At 32.9% G+C, this 25,823-nt stretch overlaps 2 protein-coding genes across 4 annotated transcripts in view; one reads left to right on the forward strand and one right to left on the reverse strand.

The window, feature by feature from the left end:
- The window catches only part of LOC145292973 (EF-hand calcium-binding domain-containing protein 4B-like), a 364,830-nt gene that overhangs the window by 286,135 nt on the left and 52,872 nt on the right, over positions 1-25,823 (forward strand). Inside the window, exon 11 of one of the 2 annotated variants that reach the window (XM_080139211.1) lies at positions 15,568-15,603. The exons of the other annotated variant lie outside the window; for it this stretch is intronic. Coding sequence (XP_079995337.1) covers positions 15,568-15,603 — 36 coding nt within the window. The remainder of the gene's footprint in view (positions 1-15,567; positions 15,604-25,823) is intronic. 2 annotated transcript variants of the gene reach the window in all.
- The window catches only part of LOC145292974 (protein FAM221A-like), a 111,647-nt gene continuing 95,221 nt past the window's right edge, over positions 9,398-25,823 (reverse strand). Inside the window, exons 10-11 of one of the 2 annotated variants that reach the window (XR_013869636.1) lie at positions 18,835-19,045; positions 9,398-9,808 (exon numbers count right to left, since the gene is read on the reverse strand). The gene's annotated coding sequence lies outside the window, so the exon portion shown is untranslated. The remainder of the gene's footprint in view (positions 9,809-18,834; positions 19,046-25,823) is intronic. The other variant, XR_013869637.1, reaches the window with a different exon arrangement.

Genomic DNA, 25,823 nt, shown 5'->3' on the forward strand with positions numbered 1-25,823 from the left:
GGGTTTTACATACCGGCATATATTTGATGACTTTTAAAAATTGACTTCCAAACTAACCTATCTCTCAACAGGTTTTATTTATCCCCTCTCTTACTCTCTCTCTCTCTTTTATCCTTTTCACTTTTCTCCATGTTTTTTCCTGACTTTTCTCTACAGGCTGATCCTACCTCTCCAACATCTATAAACCAAAAAACCCCATCCATTCTTCCAATATGGCCATGCCATCGAAGTCTTCTGTTCTACATGCAACTCTACACTGTCCACATTTAATCTTCCTCTCAGCTTATCAAATCCAGCAGACCCATACTACACATCCATTATATCATTCCCACATCACGCAACATATGTCTCTAACCCTCACTGGCCGGGTCTCACCTCCATACATCACCACATCAGAGAGACTCTTCCCCTGGTTGACACTGGTAATGCTCTGCTGGTTAGTAATGGCAGAATTCTGTGAACTTACTCCATCCACTTCTAATTCTTGCAATCACACAGCACCCGCTCCTCCCTCTGCTCCAATAGTATCACTAAGGTGACAACACTTCTAAACAATCTCAATAACTTTGCCATCCATATCTGATTTCTCATCTGTCTCCATTGTCTTAAACTTCTTACACACAAACTGATTATTTTCTCTCAACCTACTAGTAATTCCAGTGCACTTTTTGTGTATCCAAGAGTTGTCAGTAGAACAAAAACTCGAGTTGCACCTGACTCTCTTTCCACAAACTGAGCAGGAAAAATTTACTTTTTCTGGTGATTTCCAATACTACATTAGTCTTGATGATATTCACTCTCAGACTTTTACATTCCATAATATTCCTCCAAATTTTTAACTTAACAGGAGTTTTAAACTTAATGAGTAGACCTTCCAGTGTTTCACAAGCATGTACTAAATCATCAGTATAAAGTATCTCTTTGGACCATTTGTTTGGAACTCCGTGGACAATGTTTCCAAAAGACAAGTGAAAAGCAGCAAACTCTGTACAGAAACCTGCAATACTCAACATTAAATGTGCTACTTATTCAAACACTACTTTGAGAATTTATGAACATTGCATGAACTAAAGGCAAATGAGTCATTAATGAAGGTTGTTCAAGCAATGTCCACTAGACAATATCTCTTGATGCTCTGTCAAAAACTGTCTTCAGATCTACAAAAGTAAAACAAGTTTGTTTTTTTTTTATCAAGGTACCTCTCTTGTATTTATCTCTGGATGGCAGCACTGGTTCTTTGCTCATGCATAAAGCCAGATTGCTTTTCTATGCTTATCTGATTTCTTATTTGCTGCTCAATTATTCTCTCAATCATTTTCAGGATCTGATCCATCAACTGTAATCCTTTGTAATTACCTCACTCTTATGCTTTCTTTTTTTACCTTTGTAACGATTCGCAATTGTTTCAAAGTTCCCAATCTTTCGGAATAATTTCTTCTTTTATGATCTTATTTGTCAAGTCTGTGATCATCTCAATGTCTGCTTCACCTGCAACATTTCCTCCAACTTGACACTTTTTCATCTTACTCACTGCTTCCTGAATCATTTCTTTTTAATTCCTTATAGTTGGACCCAATTCTGCAAGTTTTTCTCAACTCTATGCAATATTGCTATTCAACAATCTCTCACTCCAAGGTGGAACGATAAATGTTGCCCTAAAGAAAATAACACTACAGCTTTATTTTATAACTTTTATGGAAAAAAAATCAATTCAAGTAACTTGATTACGTAGTAGTGCTGGCATCTATTCAATGTAGCTGCCTTCAGTATCGATCATTGCCGCAATACGATTCCAGAACTGGAAGCATGCCTTTTTCACAAACGCTGGCGGGAGCTTGGTGAATACTCAGTGGATGGCGGTGATCAGGCTGCTTTTGGTTTTGTGGAAGGTCATGTTGATGTTCTTGTATGATCAAACAAAGTAGTCCAGCGGGTTCAGGTCGGGGAAGGGGGAGGGCCAGTGGGAGAAGAGTATAAAATTGTAGCATTCTTTCTGAAACTAAACCTGGGTCTCTTTGGACTGGTGGGCTGGCACCGAGTCCTGCTGCTACATCCAGGGTCTGCCAGCAGCCAACCTGATTGCACCAGGGGTCATCACACTCTTTAACCCATCCAGGTACACTTTGGTGTTAACTTTCAAACCAACTTCAAAGATGTGAGGTGGCACGATGTGGCCCTCACTTGAAACCACACTAAAGACCATAACCGTGTCCGGAAACTTTTTTTTCATCACCCAGAGCATGTCCCTGTTATTTGAGGGTGCTGGCAATGGTCCTGTTGTCATAACTTGGATCAGTAGAGAGCATGAGTTGTACATCGGTGCATTTTCGATCTCGCTTGTTGAACATTGCGTCACTTTCAAACATGATAGAAGGCTCCTGTCGTTCTTGGGATTTGTACACAACTGGCCAACTAGTAGATGGTCTACAACAAAAAAAAAAAAAGAAAACCAGATTTTATCAAACGGAAATGAAAGCATGTCGTCTTTTCTATGGCAACAATTTTATCGTTCAGCCCTGTAGCATTTCCAAGTATCTCTTTTGTCCTGTGCATTTATTGTTAATGTTCCATTGTCATTTTAAATGCACATTTCTCCAACAATGTCCATATTTGTTATCTGTTTTGTTATCCTGAATATTGCATACTTTTGGTCATTCCTTCATGGTATATCTGAAAATTTTGCTTAATCAGTTTCCTTCTTGGCTTTCTTTTTTTTTTTTGTTCCTCTTGCTGCCCTTTTTGCCACAAAATACATATCTTTTATAAACTGAACCATTTTTTTCCACCAACTCCATCATTTTGTCTTTTATTTGATACACTTCTCAACTTCATCATTCCACCACCATGTTACTCAAAAGTCTGGTCTGTTAAATCCAACAGTGTCTTCCACACTACTTGGCCCTGTCGGTGGGGTATTAGAATACGCTGACTGCCCCCCTGCAGAGGGTAAAAGTCCCTCAATGGGGGTCCTGGATATGATCTTAAATTATATCCAGTGGTGAGGCGCCAGCTTGTGAGCTTTGGGGAGTGTAGAACCACCCTTTAATTACCATTGCTCCCAGGTCCACTCTGATCCGGAGTGGTAGTACCTGTTAGGGTCCCAACTATGGGTTAAATAGAAACTGATTTGAAAACAATAAATATATTCTATTAAAAAAATTTTTCTTCAAAATCTTTGGATTCGGCATTAAATAACCCGAAAAGGGTTGATATGCCGTAAAACAAAAACAACCAACCAATCCACACTACTTAACAGTTTCTCCAAGACAAAAGGTGTGTTAATCGAATTAACTAAGTTTGCTTACTTGTGGGGATCTCACCTCCTGCTGATGAGGAGACCACCAAAATATTCCCATCCATATCATTGAATGGCACAAAAAAAAAGACTGTTGGACATACATGACTGAAACCTGGTGGACAATTCAGACATAGATGGACGCAAATATGGTTGGACTGCAGAAAAGGTTGTGAATTTTGCTAACGATTCCTTCAGTGGCATTTTTGGGGCTAACTTTGTATTTTATTTTGAAAGAATTGATATTTATAGCGTTGGTCCGGTTATTATTTTAACCAACATTATATTAATATTGAAAAATTTGAAATTTTCAATTTTATAATTAATTTCCTCAAATATTTTTGTATAATTCTTTATCTCTTCTCTATATAAATAAAATGAACTCATTTTTTCCCGTGGGATTTTGACCTTAATAGGATTAAAAATCAAGATATTTCATGCAAATACATTATGCACAAACGGCAGAACAATATCTGAGGTTTGTTATAGGCTTATTAGTTCTCAAATTCCTCGATAATCTTAGATTTCTATACTTTTTCTGCTGAGAAGTCACGGCCAAAATCGGTTAAGATCAATGGAAGTGGTGAAATATTTTCTCTCTAAAAAATTCCTCCTCCCCCTGCCACCACTTAACACCGTTTGGAGATCGTTCACAAGGAACAGTTGAGAAGAGAACACCGGTTTGGCTTCGTAGTTCTATCATGTGAAGTTATTTAAAATCACAAAACAAAGCTGCAGTGCTCTGTGACGTAGTGGTTAGGGTGCTGAACAATTCACATTATATTTTCACGTTCGCGCCGACCTACCATAGTGGTTTTTTTTTTTTTTTTTTTCCTAAACAACTGGAATGGACTTTTCTTGGTGGGCGAAAATGCAGATGTTTTTTTTTTTTTTTTTTTTTTACACTTTATTTTCCTACTTTTACTCATGACTCCGGGTTTGATCCTTCCTACTTACCTACCATAACATTTTTTAAAACTCCTCCCCCCGTCCCGGAAACAAACACTCGGGCAACGCCGGGTACCCCCGCTAGTTATATCATATAGCAGGTATTCCAAAAATACTCTCATTATAAATTGGATTAGTTACAAAAAACAATAAAGTTCATTTTTTTTCATGGGGGAGTGATTATCATGGACCATGAACTAAAGTAACTCCTTATATTTTACTTTTATAGAACATTTATAGCAAAAAAGAAAAAATATATATATTTATTGAACTTATTGATCTAATATTTTTTAGATGAGGATTAATAATTTGAATTATTTGGACTACTATTCTCATCTTGGTTGCCGTTTTTTTACTTTAACTGTGGCATCACGTGTCCATTAATAATCAGTTCTTCTGTCTTCTGACGGTTGATGTTTCAATCCTTACTACAGGCAATAATAATTTAACACTTATAATCTAAGTAATGTTAATAAATTAAAACTTCTACTTGGTTATGGCTGATAGAACGAGAACAATCTATACCCTGTTGATTAAATAAAGGGTTCAGTTCAAAAATTCTGAATAGATTCTGGAGTTCAACAGAAAAGTTCTTAATTTAAAAAAAAGATGCATTTGAAGATTGAGCAAAATATGAAAGTAACAAATAGCAAATGTGGTCTAAATAATCCTGATAACCCAAATTCTTGATTTAAATTTAGTATAGAATTTCATTTCTGTAATTCATTCACAGCTTCACTAATTTTTTATTTAATTTTTTTTTTGTTTTGTTTTTTTGTATTTGCATTTATATATATTAACAAAATTGTTTTGTGCTGTGGTTTGCAAATTTAAAAATTGTCTGTTCCTTCCATAAAGAAAGAAAAAATTGTCTGTTCCTTCCATAAAGAAAGAAAAAATTGTCTGTTCCTTCCATAAAGAAAAAAAGATGCTAGTTTTTAGTTTCATTTACAGTCACATTGATATAACCAGATCACTGAAGTTAAGTGACCATTTGAGATTAGTAGGTGCTGTATTCAGGAAAACCTTCACTAAGCCCTCCTCGCAAAAAGCAAAACCAAAATCTAAACTTATTAAGGGATTGTAAACTGACAACTGTAAATAAAGTTTATACTTTATCTAATTTTTTCGAAATGGTTGGAGAAAGACTGAATGTACCTGAATACGATTTGTGTGTGTGTATAAAAGAACACAAATTTAAGACTATGAATTATATTTTACATGCATTTATTGTTTGAGAGGATACTCAAATATGATATATTTAAGATATCTTATTTGAGTATCCTGCCAAACAATAAATGCATGTAAAATATAATTTACAGTTCAAAATTTGTGCTCTTCTATAACAAGTTTTATTTCCAATCTTGGTTGCATTGAGCTTTTTTATTTGATTGGCATGAGTTGAAACAATTGTTTGCTCTAACGGACAATATAAAAGATGATTTTTTGATGAATTCTTAACGAGTTCTGTTCCCTATAGGCAATTAGCATAATAAAAAAGATATATTTAAATTCTCAGTAAACAACTGATGATCCTTACAATAAATATTACGACTAGCATGAATTCCTGGAAGTAAACTAATGTAGTCATTGCAAGAGATTAATTGATTTACAAAGTAGTTTTCCAACAAAGGACTTGAGACTAAAACTTATTTTGTTTTTTTTTCTTTTTTTCTTACATATATTATTTACCTTTTTGTAAAGAGGGTAGACACAGTTATCTTGGTTTGATGAAAGTGTTTCTGTGGAAAGAATTGTATTTGAACTGTATACACATATATATATACACACACACACACACACACACACACACACATAGAGAGAGAGAGATTCAGCATCTGCCTGAAATCTATAATATAAATCTCACCTGTCTGTTTAAATGTATGTATGTTTGTATGTCTACCTAAAAATTTTGACAGAGGCAACAGATTTTCACAAGATCGGTATCGTTTTGAAGCACGACCTTTCGGATGACAAATATAAAAAAAATCCACTAAAAACATTAATTCCTTCACCTTCAACTGGGCACTTTTCTACAATGAGGGGTCGCTTTTTTTCGGCAATATTTTCAAAAGTCATCCCCTTCTTTTTGATTGACTAGCCTTAATTTAAACCTTTGCCACTTCCGGTTTTACGATGGATGCAATGGCAAAGACGTCACTTTTTTTTCACATGCTTTTCCTCCTACACAATACAGGTTCGGGCCTGCCTGCCTACTACCACTTTTTTCTTTCTTTTTTTTTTTTTTTTTTGCTCAACATACACCTCCAAACACCCGGGCAATGCCGGGCACCCAGGCTAGTTTAAAATAAAAAAGTCAAATTAAAAAAAGTCTCATGATTTTTAATATTTTATCTTAAACATGGTTTTTCAAAACTATTTTTTTTTGTTTATTCAATATATATATATATATATATATATATATATATATATATATATTATACCGTATTTTGCTATTGTAGCAGTGTAATATCCTACAGCTACAGTCTTTCTATTGCCATAGCCATTTAGAAAGCTAAACAACAAAATTTCTATTTGCAGTTGTCAGTCTTCAATCACTTGATAACAAGTGTTTTAAAGTCCTAAAGAGGGTCGGGGGGGGGGAAGAAATAGAGAGGGAGAGACAATTCTTCTATGCGTAGAAGTTGAATTTTGAAGACAATAACAATGCACCATTTGTGCAAGACAATTTAAGAACTCAATAATTTTGATATTTAATTAAACTTTATTTTCCATATATTTATTTTGCACTGTGGGTAATTTAGAAAAAAATCCTGGTAAATTTGTAGGTTAACAATTAATGACATACTTGACATCATTTCACACACCTTTGTCACTGCGCTGACAAATAAAAATTTTATTTTGATTAGCCAATTTTCATTGTTTTATTGTTGTACCATGTTATTGCCAACATAATAAGGTACTTTGCTACACTTCATTTAAAAAATTACTTAGTCTGGCCCACATAACTGGTTGATAATATGAGGTATTTTTTTTTAAATAATCGCCTAAAAAGAAAAATCAGCGAGGGACATAACTCATTTTAAATTTAATATAATAATTATCTACCTTACAACTAAAATGTTACTTCTTTTTCTGTATAAGTTTAAAATTTGCAAACAAAAAATTAAAAGCTAGAATGACTTCACTGCATCTTGTACAATACTGTGATAATGTGCAGACCAGACGTTTAAGACCTTTAAAAATGGGCAAATTAATCCCTGTGCATCGAACAGATACCACAATACTTAGTTTGCTGCACCTTATCACCACAAAAGTTCATACAAAATTTCAGCCAAATCAACCCAGTAGTTTTCAAGAAAAAGTAAAGCAGACACACAAACAGACAAATAAAAAAAAAAATATTATATAGAATTCGAAATATTTGCAGAGAATAAAAAAGGCACAAGTTGGAAAAGATAACCAAATCAATTTAGTTATTCAAGGAAGCCATTGTGAATGTATGTGAATAAAATTGTACTCTATAGAGCACATTGCCCAGCGTTGCCCAGTCATGAAATACACTCAAATATATTTTAGTTCATGCAGATTTTGTATTTACTATTATAGAGCCAATTCTTTATTGATTTGTATATTGTACCCAATATAGAGTTTTAAGAAGGAATTAAAATTCAAGAAATTTTGCTTAATTATGGATCAAATTTAATGCAAATCAAAAATATTTTAACTTTGTAATGGAAGGTTGTGCATACATCATTTCCTTAATAATGTTTTAAAATATTTTTAAAAAATTAAGATTTTGAAAATATTTATTAGTTGATATCTAATACTTATTAAAATTTCATAAAAATTAGAGACATCTGAAAATTAATAAAGGACTTCCCTTGTTGCCCTCATTACATAAAACTAAACATATCCCACATCACCTACTGTTATTCTCAGCAGCTGTGTTCCAAAATGCATAATGATCTGTTAATTATTTTCAGGATTTACTTCAAACATATACTTTTAATTTTAATTTTTCAAACTGTCTTCTATTTTTTTTTTATCAAAAAATTATTTTATGAAAACTAGATATTTTGAACTTTTTACAATGCCTGTAAACAGATACACATACTTAATATTTTTACCTATTTTTAATTGTTTATAAATTGGAACTTTTATCAAAAGAAAAGTTTAATGTTTTTATAAAAAAATTATTGAAAAATAAACTCATGAAAAACTGGATGTTTTCAACTTTTTACAATGCCTATAAACATATACACATACTTAATATTTTTTAACTTTTTTAATTGTTTATAAATTAATACTTTCTATTTTTTAAAACGTTTTTTGACACTTGTGCATTACAATTTTGGGGACAATACAATAAAATGTAATCAAACCATTTTCAAACAAGAACGTATCCATAGCATTAAGGTTGAATGAAAATCTGATTTAAAAAAAAAATGATACTTAGTATGAAGGCCATAAAATATAATTATTTTCATGGCAGGTGTTCGACTGAACATCAGTCTATGATCCCCACCCCTGTAAAATATTCATGGCAAACATTCGTCTAACTACAACTACTGCCAACAATTTCCCTTACTCTCTATCTGTATCTAAAACTAAACGAAAATTCCACAAACAAAGATTCTTTCTTAGAGCTGCCCATCTGTGAAACCTAATACAATGGGATTGCTTCCCAGCTAACTATAATATGGTCGTTTTCAAGTCCAAACAAATTCTTATTGAGCCTTCCTTGTAAATAATCAATTTCTACCCAATTTGCTGTTTATCACAGTGTTCATTTTTTAACCCATATCCTCAAGTGGCCTCTGGGCCCTAATAAGCAGTAAGTCTCATGTTAAAAAAGAATTGATAACGTTTAATTACCATGATAATAGACACAAGATTTTAAAAAATCAACCATTCAACACTAATAAAGATGCATCTGATTTTTGATAAAAAAAATCTGATTTGAAAAATATTTTATTTAATCATACAATTTTTCATTTTTTTTTTTCTACGTTGTGGAACAAATTTATTCCACTATAATTCCTTTATTATTATTATTATTATTATTATTATTATTATTATTATTATAAAAACAGAACTACCTTCCAATAAAAAAAAAAAAAATTTCAAAATCCAATCATATTTGATTGTAACTTTAAAATATAAAAACAAACAGCAGTTTGGTGATGGAATTTGGAAACTTCTAACTTTAGACAGAAATACTACACCAGAATTACTAGCACAAGAGCAAAGACCTACAAAACATGGGTCCAAAAGTAGAATTTCAACTTTCTTCAAGTTGACCAAGTAATAAAATTTAAAAAAAAGTGCAGGATGTCTTTCTTTGAAAAGTTCAAAATCTTGATTGACTGAAAGTAAAAAGTCGTGCATTTGCATAATTTCTTTTTCAACTCAGTCTGCTGCTTTTTCTTGTTACCACATATTTCTGTGTTTGTGTCGGCCTCCCTTTTTTTGCATAGGCAGCACACCAGATGTTGTCAGTTTGAACAGTGGTGGTGGTGGTTAGCTTCATTGAAAGCAGTCGGCCATTTGTTCTGCATTTCACTTTTGCTATACTTGGGGTTTTAATTGTTAGATATCAACCTAAAAAATTAAACAAAATTTCGCTTGTTATTTCCCTTGAGCTGAGAGAGAGAGAGAGAGAGAGAGAGAGAGAGAGAGAGAGAGAGAGAGATATTACCATGGAGAGAGGGCATCGACCATGATAGTTTGAAAGCTAAACAAAACTGTATCTCGATCACAAACTTCAAATTACCATGCATCCAGTGGCTTCTATCTTCCCATTTAATTTGTAAGTTGTTAAATGTGTTAAAAGTTATACCTTTTCTATATAATATAAATAATAGATATACAATGCCCCCCTCCCTTGTTACACTCCATTTTGTACTGCTGGGTGGAGTATTTTGGCTTATACACCTAGCATCCCAACAAGGATGATTAACATTGTTTAATTCCCACAATGCATCAGCATGATTTAGCCATAAATTTTCAAAGAAGCCATGAGCCAAAATATGTCCATGGAATAAATTGGCCACAATATAAACATTTTTTTTTTTTTCGGCAAGGTTAAGAGGGCAGTGGGTCAACTGACAGACATAGCCTGTAATAGATATGTAATATCTCCATTGGTTACACTTCTGTTCATACACTTGGATGGAATGTTTTGTTTACATCAGCTAGTTTTCCTAAATGACTAGCCTGGGTGCCCGGCGTTGCCCAGGTGTTTGGAGGTGTGTGTTGAGCAATAAAAAAAAAAGTGGTAGTAGACGGGTAGGCTCGAACCCGTGATGCAAAGCGAAAAAGAAAGTGGAAGAAAATCTAAAGTCTTACCCCTACTCCATGATGCAACCGGAAGTGTGGAATGTTAAAATTAGGCAAAGTCAATCCAACCGATATGATGACTTGCAAAAATGGCTCGCAAAAAATCGACCCCTACTTGTAGAAAACTACCTAGTTAAGGGTGAAGGAATTAATGCTTTTAGCCAATTTTTCAATATTTGTCATTTGAGACGTCGAGCTTCAAAATGATATCAAGTTTGTGAAAATCCGTGCCTCTGTCGAAAGTTTTAGGCATACATAATACAGGCATGCATGCATGCATGCGAGATTTATATTATAGACTAGCGAGGGGTACCCGGCGTTGCCCGGGTGTTTTACGGGGTATGTGAAAAAAAACAGGTGCCCGTGAAAAAAAAACAAAGCCTTTACTGTTGAGACACTTGTAGTCTGTCTAAACTGTACGAACGAACTGACTAAACCAAGATGGCCGACTCCTATTTATATCACCACAAGCAAGGGAGGTAACCATGTAACTGAAGCAAGGGAGGTAACCAATGTCTACATTAACATTGCTGCTGTCCTCAAGTGAATAATTTATTTCTGATTTAACAAGTCCCTTAGAAGCTCAGACGAAGCTCCTGCCTTGGTCAAACAATCAGAGACCTGATCACTACCCTTGATCCATTCTATCTGTATCTCTCCTCTACTCTTCATTTCCTTCAGCCTTGCTACATCTATTCTCAATCGTCGATCGCTTACCAGATTGTTGGAATTCAATGTCTCCACAAGTGATGCATTATCTGTCTTGCAGAGAACGTCTGGCAATTTAGATAACTGAAATACCTCTTGTATCATAACCGCAGTCAAAACACCAGCATCAGCTCCCTCATTCAGAGCAAGAGTCTCTGAGGCCAATGGGCTTTTTGTCACTCTGTCCAATTTCTTTGACGCCCAACACATGGGGGCCATTTTGTCAGTACTTCCTCCAATAAAGACAACAAAACCACCCTGTGAAGATCCATCTTCCAGACTGGCATAAGAGGCATCAGTATAACACAAAATGTGTAAATCTGAGGGCTTTCCCAATTTTGGAAATGTTATAGAACCCTTCTTGGATTTCAATTTTGATAAGGCTTTATTCGCCTCAAATAAGGCTTTTACTTTGGGATGCTTTCATTGTTTTCTGATTATCCTTGAATTTTTCAGTAATCACCCATCTTGTGGATATTGTTTTTTGACCTGTGTATGGCACACATTCAAATACTTCATAGGTGTTCATGTTTTTTATTTCTTTATGCTTGGCATCCATTACAGCTTTCGACTGCTCTTGTTCAGCGGTGAGCAGGACTACATTTTCCTGTTCAGTATATTGGGGCACTTCTCTCCAATGATCAATATGATTCCAGTTGATACAAACTTGATCCTCGTTTTCATCCTCAGGTTCTATATTGATCCAATGACTATATTTGCCAGTTGATTTAGGCTGTACTGACATAACCTTTCCTTTCTTCCACTCCCCACTTCCATTTATTTTATAAGTTATGGTCTTATTTCGGCCAGGTTTTTCAGTCTTATCTCTTAAACTGGTAGAACTATCAACAACTTCTTCTCTGTCTATATCTTCACTTTCTACCACTTGATTCTGCAACTCCTCCTCCTCAACTGAAAGGTATTCATTCTTCCCTTCTGTAGTGTTTCCCAGCATTTCAGCTTTTTTTGTTCTTTTTTCGTTGTTTTTATTCACTTTCATCAATTGGCACGGATGCATCCTATAAAATGCTCCGCCATGTCTGATTAAGACAAACTGGCCTTCTCTGCCTAACACTTTTGTTGGACCACGCCATCCTTTAAAACCCTGCCTCCGATAATAGATTTGGTCTCCGGTAGCATAATCTTCATCAGCATAAGTTCTGACATTAGACCTGAGAGCTCTCCTAATTCTCTCACTGGACTCAGCTTCCAAAAAGTTTCTCCTTGCACTATGGAGAGCATTTAAATTTTTTCTCACCATGTCACTTGTAGTAGAGGACTCCATAGCAGGTAACTGGTCTGTCAGAATTGAGGGTGTATTTACATTGAAACCGAATACAAGTTCATTTGGACTGTGTCCAGAGTAATTGAGGAGGGCATTTTTTGCACAAATAGCCCATGCCAAGGCAATTTCAGGTTCACACTTCTCATCGTCAATTGTTTTTTTCATTGCCTCAGCAACTATCAAATTATGACGTTCTACAGTACCGTTGCTGAATGGACTTTCTGCGGCAGTAGTACAGGTCTCTATGTTGAGTTTTTCATTCATCTGTCTATAGTGTTCGTTGTTGAATTCACCCCCATTATCACTCAGAAAACGAACAGGAGATCCGAAATAGGTAATCCACATCATAAAGATGTTTTTAATGATCTCCTCCTTCTTCTTTGTTTTGATCAATGTTGCCGCTGAATACCTGGTAGCGGCATCAATGAGATGTAGTATCCACACCTCATTGTGGATGAACTCTTTCAAATCCATGCAAACTGTGTGATTAAATCTATTGCCAAGAGGCAATCCCACAACCGGTCGCAGTGGAGCTTTTTTAAATCTAAGGCAAATTTGACAGTTTTCACAAACCTCCTCAATCGCCTTTATAAATTCCTTGTCATTGAATTTGCCACTTTTTTTAACCAAGGAAACAAGTTTTTCCTTCGAGGCATGAGCAAACTGTCGATGAAGATTTTCTGCTTTTTTTTTTTTTCTGTGAAAGAACACTGACCAAAATTCTGAACATGTAATACAATGTTCTTAGTACCACTATGATCCAACAACTTATTTGTTAAGGGGAGACAATAGTGCCCTGAAGTTGTGGTCTTTAGTTCAATACATTTATCAAAAATCCAGCACATATCTTTCCGGAAATCTAGCACTATTCCTGCTGTCTTCATTGATTTGTGACTTAATAGAAGAGGCAAGTCGTTTTTCACAATATCTGCTTCGATATAAACTCTTATACCTCCGAGTGTAACCGGAAATTTAGCAACTTTAATTGCTGTGACAGCCACTCCATCACCAAAACAAAAACTCCGGTCTGAGTTCGTATACTTCACTAGTTGCAGGTCACTTTCATTTAAAGTATCTAAATAAACATCAAGCCACACTTCGCCAGCCAGTGTGCGAGTACAAGCAGAATCCAAGACTGCCATTCCAAATGTTTCCTTTACAAGATTTGAGATTTTTTCATTTGTACTGTTCAAATAAATATTTTCTTGAATGAACAACGTAATGTGTATTTGTTCTGTCGCTTCCGTAAACCCGGGCGTATTTCTAGGACACTCTCTAATTAGATGGTTCGGAGACTGACATTTGTAACACAACAACACGTTTCCACTTCGGTCACATGGATTAGATTGTCCTCGACGAAAACGCCTTTTGTTGTTACCCGGTTTAGAATAATTATAGTTGACGATTTCGGGCTCTGATTTCACTGCCGGTACATTTTCATCACGATAAATGTCACCAAATACTTTCTTTATCGATTCCTTCATGTTTTGATACGTCAAAACAGAACACGTTGTCCGCGCTAATTTTTCGTTCTCTTCCGATATGTTAACCGCGTTCAAAACAAGAAAAGCTTGCACTCCTTCCGGTAGAATAATGTAGAATTTTTTTTAATCTTTGGTACAAAAACTCATAACGAACAAGAAAGTCATTTATACTGGTACCTGACGATCTTTTATAAGTGTAAAATTCCTTAAAAGTCATGTAAGCGCGCGTGTGTTCATCCTTTAAATATATGTCATCCAGTTTCTTTATTAAGATCTTCAAGCCATCTCGTCCGCCGATGTCACTTGTTGGCAATTCACGGACACATTCTCTAATATTCGGTGGTAGCGTCAAAAACACTGCTGGCCCTTTTTTTTCCTCAGAAAGATCCGTGAACAACGACCACATTTCAACGTCTTGTTTCCAGTTCTCGTAAACATCCTCCCCCTCCAACAATGGAGGTTGTTTGTTCGAAGTTGCCATATCCGATATCCGATCTGTCTAGTGCTACAGACAAGCTGTACAAAAAAAAAAATTTTTTTTTTTTTTTTTTTTTTTTTTTCGTTTTGTCGCACACAGAGGGATATCTCTGCTACCATTTGTTGAGACACTTGTAGTCTGTCTAAACTGTACGAACGAACTGACTAAACCAAGATGGCCGACTCCTATTTATATCACCACAAGCAAGGGAGGTAACCAATGTCTACATTAACATTTACGACGCGCAGTTGGAAAATAGTAAAGTGTTAAAAAAAAAACAGGTGCGCGTTTTTGATTGACGTGACGGCGATAGGTATTCAGCAGTCAGCATTTTGTGCGGGACAGTTTTGAATGAGGTGAATAAATCGGTTTGTTTGTTTTTAAAAACCCGCTCCCTGTTTATTAGGAGGAGCGAAATGAAAGCTACAGTCTGATATGACGAAGTCGACATTGAACAAACGTTACTTCGCTCTCTTGAGACAACTGGCTTTCGGCCTGTGATTAGAGTCGAGTTTCGCTTTTTTTTATACTGAAAACCGAATGTAACACATGCCGATGCGGGAAATGTGGAATAATTAACGTTTGAAAGTCAATAAAATTAAATAGACAGGCGAGCTCCGTGGATAACTCTGAGATATTACAATTTATAGATGATATAAAAAGTTTTAAGAAGTTGTGAACCGAGCAAGCGCTTCTCTGAAAGAAGCCTTTTGTGGACATCGAGGAAAAGCATACATACATACATACATACATACATACATTTTCGCTTTTATATATATAGATAGAAGATAACCTGTTTAAGAATTAGCCAAGATCAGCATCACTTAATTTTGATGATCTGATGATAATCGATGCATCAACATAATTTAATCATGAACTTTCAAAGAGGCCATGAGCCAAAATATGTTCATGGAATAAATTGTTCCCAACAACATTTTTTTTGTTTTGTTTCCACCATTTTGTTATTTTAAATTAATATTCTACTTGCATAATTTCATTTCTGTTTTTGTTTGTTTTTTTTTCTTTTTTGTTTTTGTTTTTTTTTTGTTTTAACTAACATCGGCAGGCATATGAAACAAGTCTCCATGAAGAATTCTTAGAGGTATTTCAATTATTCTCTTCAGTGGATTAGAGGGAGAATTTCTTCTCAGTTTTTTTTTTTACTTTTAACTTTCCTTATTAAAAAAAATAACTGTTTAGTGCTATGGTTGAAGTTAAATTAACTGGATTTAAGGAATTTAAATAATTTTTTTATTATTATTTTCAAAGGTTGTTTGGTTTATTTGTACCTGTTATCTTTTTTATATAATTGTTGAATTATGTCTGAGTATTATGTTGAATTATGTCTGAGTTTAAATAAGTACAAGAAAATTTCAGACCTGCTGCGTCACTCATTGAGCTCTAATTAAATTGTTTGAATCTTTGAATCAGGAAAAAGTTAGTTTGCAAAGCCAGTTAAATGTAACAAAAAAAGTAAATTTCAAAATAAAAAATACTTTCTGTTTGCTATATAGCTATCTCTTTCTGAATTTTTGAAATGAAGATTGACATCATTTGTATGCTCCAGGCTACTGTTTTAATTTTGAATGTTATTTTCGCATCATTTTGGTCGATAAAATTCAATTGTAAGTTACACTCTTCTGGAGGTTGATGGTTCAATCGTCAGAATACAATTGCGAATAACTTAGGACTTCTACTCGGTCATGGCTAGTGGAATGAGAGCATGCTACCTCCATGGATTAAATAAAAGATCTGATTTCAAAGTCAGTACAGATTCCTGAGTTCGGCAAGATACACTTGAAAAAGTACGGAGATTACATCGACCGAGACATTGTGAAAATAACATTCAATATGAGAACAGGAGTTTGAATAATTCAAATAATATGGGATATGTTTTTCTCTCTGTCTCTCACATACTCTTATCCTCTCCTTGTGTTAAATAGTATTACCACCTGTGGTATTACTTTTTGTTTATAATAGATTATTCCAATCATTTTATTCTTTCCTATTTTATTATCTTTGACTATTAATAAACACACAGAGAGAATGATGGTAACGAGAGTAATAGACAACTTATAGAATGAAAGCAGGAATGGAAGGTTCAAACAACATATAGTGAGTGGGGATGAAAGTGGTAGTTATTATTAGATGCATCACTTGATAAGTTAATTGCAAATTACTGCTAATTAGAATAATTTAAATGGGAATTTTTTTTAGATATAACTCAATCCCAAAACTAAAGAATATTTTAGAATGCATTTAGTTTGATTAAAATATATAGCCTTAGGAAAACAAATCAGTTTTATTATAATAATAATTATAATAATAATGGATTTACAAAAAAAGAAATAAAATCCTAGTTTTTATTGTTTTATTATTTCATTAAATACTTCAATAAAATTTAGATTGAAAGTAAAACAAAAGCACAGACATACATAATGGTACAAAATATTATCAATAAAATTTACTTCTCTTCCACTGCAAAAACTTAGACACAAAGGTCAGAAAGTAGGATTGAGAAGTCAGCGCCCTCGAGGAGGGGCACTCTAACCTGCAAAAAGTTCCTGGGAAGCCCCGTCGGCATTCCCCAGTGACGGCGCCTCATGTGATTAGCAATAAACTAGCCCCTTCTCAAAGAGAGAAAGCAAGGCCTGGGAGGATGGACACCCTAGAACTGCAGAGAACTTAACTACTGCAAAATTAACAGGAACCGGATCATCACACAAATAGTCTAATCTCTGTTGATTTGGGGGGGGGGGGGGGGATTATCCCAAACCGTTGCTAGAATGTTATTAATGTCAAGAATAGAAGAGGCATAAAAAATGCTTAACAATGAATATTGTAAGAAGGATAAGCCATATTTTAAATTGTAAAAATTTTTCTTTCCCTTGCATTATCTAAGTGATTATTTTAAATTGTTGTTGTAACAGTCTTCCTAACTAGAAAATTTAATTTTTTTAATTTTTTTCCAAAATAAACTTCATTTTAAAAAAAAAACATTTTGGTATTCTAAAGAACATGCTGTAAGGGAGAAAGACAGTGTCTAAGCGGAATCAAATATTGCTGTTCCAGATAAAATGCTATCTAGGTCTAAATTCTTAAATCTGACAAGATAACTTTATACAGGAAAACTTAATTTACTGATTCTGCCCAAAATGTTTTGATTTCTATTTCAGTTTTCTAAATGGATGAAATCGTAGTTCCAATCTATTTGTGGGGGGGGGGGGTCTTTCAATTTTGCATGATATTTCTTCCATTTAGTTCTGGTCTCCAGTTCTCTGTCTTCATCTTTCCTTCATTTTATTCTCATGTCAATCTCAGCTGGTGCCGGTGCTGAATCATTATCTGTGATCAGTTGTTTGCATTGTATATCATCTGATTGTAATTTGTAGCCAACCAGATGATAAAATAATTTATTTTAAAACTTATGTAACTTTGTAACATTTAGCTTAATGATCGGATTGGTCAGTAATGAGCTGTGAGACCAAAGTTCAATCGTGACAGAACCTCCTCTCATCATTTGTCTTGTTTGAATGGGCTAACCATTCCACATTGTGAACATTGAAGTCTCCACAGATGTGAATGTTAACCAAAGGATGAGCAGACAGGATGTGGTCAATTTTCTCAGATATGCTTTTAAAGATGAGCATACAACATCTTATTTTATTCTGGAGAGAACTATGGCTGGCTGTTAGGTTTTTGCTGGAATTTTTTGGAGGGTATGAAGCGGTATATACCTACAATTAACCATTCCGTTGGTATATAACTACCATTGACCGCTTGCGCAAATGACACTGACTCTGCTGTTGTAGAGGCGATCAAGGGCAAATATAAACGTAGTCATGTGAGCAAGTGCAACCCGGAAGTAATTTAGGGTCTTTTCTGGAGATGTTTCTACTGCATGGAAAGCCATCTCTAATGTAGGCACATATTCCTTGTCAATGACAATCTTGGTCAGATTTTGATGTTAAGTTAGAGTATCCTTTAATTACGAACTCATCTAGGGAAATAGTAGGTCCAATGCCAGTTTCGCTTAGGAATAATAGGTCTGGTTTGGTCTCCTGTAATTAGGTTTCAACCTCTGAAAGGTTGGAACGTAGACCCCTGATGTTGGATAAGGAGACAGAGTAGTGGGGGGGGGGGTCTATGCTGGAAGTTGGAGTTCTGGTTTTAATTGTAAATTCTTTCTGGAGACTTTATGGTGGAGTCCTGGGATTTGTGGAACAGGTCAACAGACTTAGTTAGAGTAGGGAAGAGAGGAAAGTAAGAGAGAAAAAGAAACGAAAAAATGTATTTTTTGTAGTCTATGATAAGGTAAAGCCGTAACACTTACCCACTTATATGGCATCGAGAAGCCCCACCAGAAGCTACTGCATGGTCCAAAATCCATTCACCAAATGACAATACAGCAGTCCCAGTACTTTGCACCTGCTGATAGGATAGCCTCCTTAGTGGTTAATCCAAGGTTCGGGTCCCTGACTATCAGGCGGATAACGTCAACCCAGACAAAACGTTTACTTCCAGAACCCTTACTAGTGACATGGCTACAAGGATAGACATAGAAAGAGAAAATTTCGGACATTTCATGCGACTGCTTACGCAAAAATACTGCTGACCTAGAGGAAGCTTTTTCTTCTTCCTTTGTCAGAAAAATCACTTATTCTAAATGAGGACTGAGAGGCAAATTAGGAGAAGTGAGACTATGGGAGCTGCTGATAACGCATTCACAATGCATTGTCTACCTTCAGAAGAGTGTGAATTTTACAACTTAATTTTATCAAGTACTCTATGTACTGCGCCATGTGTCCTTTCACAGGGATCTGTGGTGCATTACCTAGAGTTCAATAAAAAGATTACCAAGTTTGACAAAATACACCTGAAGAAGATCGAAGGTTACATTGACCACTTGTGCGAATGACACTCAAGATGATGACCTGTAGTTCGAAGAATCCAAATAATACGAACGATCAATCCTCATCTCATAAATTCAGACGGTAATGTAAAAATGTAAAACATATTTGACTAAATCAGCAATAAATTGTTTAAGAAAATGCTTTAAACAAAGTTTAAGATTATTCAAACAAGTTCAGGCAACAAGAAATTTTACTACTTTATCAAATTTTCAAATAATTAACACAATAAGTGTGTGTATGCATGTGTGCGTTCATGTTTATACATGTGTATGTGTTTTCAAAGATATCTATCTACTATTACTAAACGTTTGTTTCCCTAAGGTTTTTTTTTTCTTATATATTTTAATAACATAAGATACAAGCTAAAATAGAAGTTAGTTCTGGGATTGAGTTAGGTTCTTTTTTTTTTTTTTAATTTTTCCGTGCAAGTTTGGCACTGATGGCGATAAACAAAAATGAAGAACAACTTTTATCGTATACCTACTCTTTATAGAACAAAAATGTCATATTCTAACAATCACATAAATCAATCAAGTAGTTTTTTTTTTGTTTTTTTTTTAACTAAGAAAATCAAAATTTAAGATTTTTAGCAATTTTACTACTAAAACTGCATTGAATCTGAGGATTATTTTTCACCCTCACCAAATACTTCGATTTGAGTTGTCTTCCTTTATTTATTTCCTTGGATTCATTAATGGCCGACAAAAACACTACGACTCGCTTAGATGTAAAATTTGATTTGCTTGAATAAAAAAAAAAAAAAAAAAACTACTTGATCAAATTACATGATTTATGGAATAATTCATCTTCGTCCTGTGACTAGTATATACATCATACAGACATTTCTGTATTTTCTTTATTTTTAAATGCCGCCATAAGTGCCAATCTGAACGTATTAATTTTTCTCATTAGTCATAATTTATAATTAACTGAATGAGTAACCCATCTCTCTCTTAGTTATCTATGTATTTATCTCGACTCCTCACTCTATGTGGAATCAAACACTCTCTAATATTTCTTAATGCCTCTATGTGCATTTAGAGAAAGACCGACTTTCTTTCCAGAGTCATCAGACAGACACATGTAAACTAGATGGTAAAATGATAAGTCTCTTTTATATAAAATAATCTAGAATACATATCCTAGGATGTTTGAAATTAATTCCTTCAACAGAATAGTTTTGCACCACTTTTATATCTTCTTACGAAAATAAAAATCAGCATAAAATGATACTAAACCTATGTCTAGAATCTTTATGCCAATTTTGATTAAAATTCAGTAGGTTGTCCAAAATGTAACTGAAGGGTTTTGAACTTAAATAGATTCTTTATTTTTGATGATATCTTTCTGGAATTTTAACACAATCTGACTAAGACATTGGGAAATTTCTTTTAAATGCAAAATTCAAACGATCTTTATGAAAAATAATGTCTTTTAAATGTTGCCCATTTTCAGTTTCACATATTTGTGCTCTTTCCAAGACATTATTCATGACAGATTGCAAAATCTCTGGATTGCGATTTAACTCCCATATTTTGTTCCACAAGCTGGCAGACCTCGAAATGTCAGACCCCAAACCCTGCAAGAATTGGAGGAAAACATCAGGAACGAAATAAGGGAGTTAAATCGCTATTCAGAGATCCTGCAATCTGTCATGAATGTTTTAGAAAGAACAAAATATGCGAAGCTGAAAATGGGCAACATTTAAAAGACATTGTTTTTCATAAGTAAAGATTGTTTGAATTTTGCATTGTTTTTGTTTTTTAATTCTTAATGTCTTAGTCAGAATGTGTTAAAATTACGGAAAAATATCATAAAAAATAAAGAATCTATTTAAGTTCAAAACCCTGCAGTGACCTTTTGGACATCCTGCATATGATTTCGATTCTAGAAAATGTCTAAAATTTAAGGTTTAAGTTTAAGGGATTTTAAAAAGAAATTTAATTCAGATCTTGCTTAATTTAAGTCTAATAACTATTGATCAGATTTAATTCAAATCTAATATATTTGAATTTTCAAATAGGAAGTTATGCCTCCTAAAAATCCTATAAATATTCCAAAGAAATTGGAATTTGAGAATATTTATAAGTTTATGTCTAATACCTATGATTAAAATTTCACAAAAATCTGAGATATCTAAATTTTCACAAGCAGATTTCATTACTTTTTTTTTTTTTTTTTTTTTTTTTACCTCTTTTGCATAAAACTAAATTTAAATATAGACTAAATTTGGATCCCTTATGCTTAGCAGCTGTTCCAAAATTTATAATGATCTGCTAATTAGTTTATGAATTAATCCTGTACATACAAATATGTAAACATACTTTATATAGATAAATAAATATAAATAATCATACTTCTATATAATAATAATGATGATGATAATAAATTATAGTGAAGTGCGTTATTATATTGCCCATAAGATCAAACAATAATGACAATGAAAATCCACTAGTCAGAAATAATGTTTGATTTGTCAGCTAAAATGCTATCTAGGTTCAACTTTGAAAATTCGGTTATTATACTTTCACACACACACATATATGGATGAACGATAACATAATTATCTTTTAAACACTCATTGAAAAAATCCATAATTTGCATAAAAAAAATGTATGTCATAAAAATGCTTAACAAAAGTAAAAGTAACAGATTTCTGAGTAACGCTAGGAAATACATCTAGTAATATATATATAAAGTTACTCGGAATTATTGATATTATACCCATATAGCAATTTGATTCTGACTAGCCATTTTCTTTTCTTTATCGTGGGTCCATGTTCTTAAGATAGATAAACTTCATTTCAAATCTTTTTTCCTATCAGATAATACTTTATCCAACTAGGATCATTTTTCTCCAGTTACTTCGTTTCTCTTACTAATAATGCTCCAAACTGCATTTATGGACTAGCAGGAAAGTGTGTGTGTGTGTGCGGGGGGGGGGGTCATAAAATATGCTTAAATATATTTTAATTCATGCAGATTACATATTTATTATTGCAGAGCTAATTCTTTATTGAATATTATATTGTACCTAATATATAGGAGTGATTTCAAAAGTTAAAAGAAAAATAACTTGGGTGCCATCAGCTAAAATTGAAATCAAAACCTTTAACACTTCAGCCACATTCCCTACCGTTTGAGCTATTGACAGATACATAAGAAAAATTTTTAATTAAACCATTTCAAGCTATGAATGAATTTGCACATATGCAAAAGTAATAGAAATATGTCAGTAAGTTGAAATGAATATTTTGCATTTCAACTTGCAGACATATTTCTATATGCATTATTCATACATCCAAACAAAGATTTTACTCGTTATAAATCATCCTTGTGTACGATCATTATTTTCTGTTAATTTCAATGTTCCGTGACAAAGTTTATCGGTTACATATTTTCGCGCACATATACATACATCTACTGTTTTATTTATATAGATAAATAGCATTAATATATTATAATATTATCATTGATATAGAAACAGAATCTGAGCTAAATTCAAAATGAAACTGCCATAACATAGTATCATAAATATTTTCCCTCTCATATTTGTGCATATTGCGTTCTTATGCAAATTTACAAAGTGGTGTCTTACATAGCATTTCTTGGTAAGTAATTGGTTACAATTAAGAGTAATAATTTTCTCGTTTTTTTTTTTTGTTTGTTTTGTTTGGGTTTTTTTTCTCCAGTAAAACACAAATGCATAGCTAAAAAGTAGCAACATATTTAGTTTGGATTGCTCAGTATTAAATTGTACATGATTATGAATTTGTATCACATTGTTTTTGTATCTTTTTATATATATATATATATATATATATATATATATATATATATATATATATATATATATATATATATATATATCAGTTCTTGTCCGAAATTCCCACAATATTACAAAATAATTTTTTAAATCTGTATGATATATACATACCCGTGATGGAACTAAAATGTTATATTCCAAAAATCATGCAAATTGATCAAGTAGTTTTATTTTTAATGGCGTCACCATCTTGAAGAAACAAGGGCACAATAATAAAAAAAATGCAGGATCAGCTTTGTAATACTACAATTTCCCGTTAATCATTTACTGTAAAAATGATTTTTTTACTTAAAAATAAAACTACTTAATCAAGTTATGCTGTTTTTTGAATATGATCTTTTCATTCTTTAAGGGTACACACATCATAAAGATTTCTCTCTATTTTTTTTATTTTTAATATAGGGGGAGTTCTGTACAACCACCATATTTACAAAATTAAATAAGTTTCAATTTACATTGTCATTTTTTTTTTTTTTTTTTCAGTACATAAATTATTAACAATCGACCCAAACCGATTATTTAATAAGTCTTTATTTAGCAAATTACACAACACAGTTATGCAATTTGAAAATTTCATATTTACAGATTTTTTGTCTTTGTTTTTTGTTTTTGTTTTTTTTTTTTTTTTTTGTTGGTATTTTACATTAATATCGTGAGGGTCTGCAATTACACTCAAGATCCATAAACAGCAAATAAGTTATACTTTGATTAAATCTATAATTTAGAAAGCCAGGATAATACAGAACTTTTTTCTTTTTTTTTTTTTTTAAATAGACATTTATTTGTTTATAATTAAATTTTCAGTGATGTAACACCCTCTTCAGGATTTTATTCATCTTTCTATATGGCAAGTAGTCAACCAAAGAGTAAAGTTCATATACTGTTTTAACGATGATATTTTAAATGCTTGAATCTTGATATCACATGGCAGTGTGAATTGGATAAATGGATTTTTTTCCAATCCATGCTGCCACATGAGACTTGAACATTAAAAATACCATCGTTGAAACAACATACAGTCCTTACTCTTCGGTTGACTACTTGCCACATAGAAGGGTGAAGAAAAATAAATTCCTGAAGAGGGTGTTATATTAGCGAAAATTTGATTATAAACAAATAAATGTTTGTTGTTTTTTTTTGTTTTGTTTTTTTAACTTTGGCTTTCTAAATTACAAATTTATTCAGATTCAAACAACATTTCTAAAAAGAAAAAAAAAATCTTTTTAAATCATATTTTCTTTTGATAATAACTTGTAACTTCAAACTTCAGGAAATTAAAAAATCTTAAAATGGTTATATGAAAGTTCATAGTTTCCAAACTATGAACTTCATATAACCATTTTCAAGGAGTTTCTTGAAGTATCTTCATTTCCTGGACAATAAAAGCCAGATACTCGCGAGCAATGTTGAGCTGTGTCAGCTAGTTTAAAAAAAACATAAAATCAAATAAACTGTTGTTGTTGCCATTTATGGATATCACATCTTGCATAAACACAACTTTCACAGCAGAGAAAATTATTCACATCTTTGAAAGCACTTCACAAGTTTAAATTTGAAAATTTAGAAAACCAACTAATGTTATATAATTTGTTTATTAAATGATTAAAATTATTTTTTGCTTTATTCTCAGACTTTTGTTGTTAAAATAACATATTCATAGAAGAAGATTTAGTGTTTTTTTTCTTTTTGGTTTTTTCCTCTCTCTTTTCTTCATTTTGTTCGCCCCATTTTAACAATGAAAGTTTCAAAATAAAAAATATATTTTAATCATCTAATTAAGAAATTATACAACATAATTCAGTTTTTTAAATTTGTGAAATAATCTTTTCATAAACGTGATCAAATTTCTCTATAAGCATACAGAGCATATACACTCAGACGTGTACCTTTCTCTCTTTCCATGAAGGGTCAACCTCACAGGTTAATACAAAAAAAAAATGAAGAGACAAGAGAAAAAAAAACATTTCTTCTATAAATATGTTGTTTTAACAACAAAAGTCCCAGAAAAAAAAAAAAAGAAAAAAATTATTTTAATCATTTAATAAAATAATATATAACATTATTTGGTTTTCTAAAATCAAATTTCACAAAATTATTATTAACTTGTATATAAAGTTAATATCACCATTGAATTCTTTGTAATTGTTTGCTCTTTGTATAGTGCTTTGTTTTTAATTGTATCCATGGTGTGTATATGCACCCAAAAATCATTAACAGCAAATAAATCCTACTTTCTTTTGATAATAACTTGCAATTTAAGACTTTGTAGAAATTAACAAATCTTAAAAGTGGTTATATGAAGTTCATAGTTTGAAGAAAGAGTTTCTTTAGTTACTTTTCTTTTCTGAACAATAAAAGGCAAATGCAACGTCAGGTCAGCTAATAATAAAAAATAAATAAAATAAGATAAAATTAAGCAAAATGTTGTCATTGGCATTCATGGTTATCATATCTCACATAAACACAAATTTCATAGTATTATTATTAACTTGTGAAATTTTACTTGGAAAAACAGTTATTTGATCTTTGTATAGGGCTTTGTTTTTAATTATGGAGAGATCTCTGTATAGGGCTTTGTTTTTA

The sequence above is a fragment of the Euprymna scolopes genome, chromosome 14 (genome assembly GCF_053919585.1).
Source record: "Euprymna scolopes isolate OS-2025 chromosome 14, ASM5391958v1, whole genome shotgun sequence".
Lineage (NCBI taxonomy): Eukaryota > Metazoa > Mollusca > Cephalopoda > Sepiida > Sepiolidae > Euprymna > Euprymna scolopes.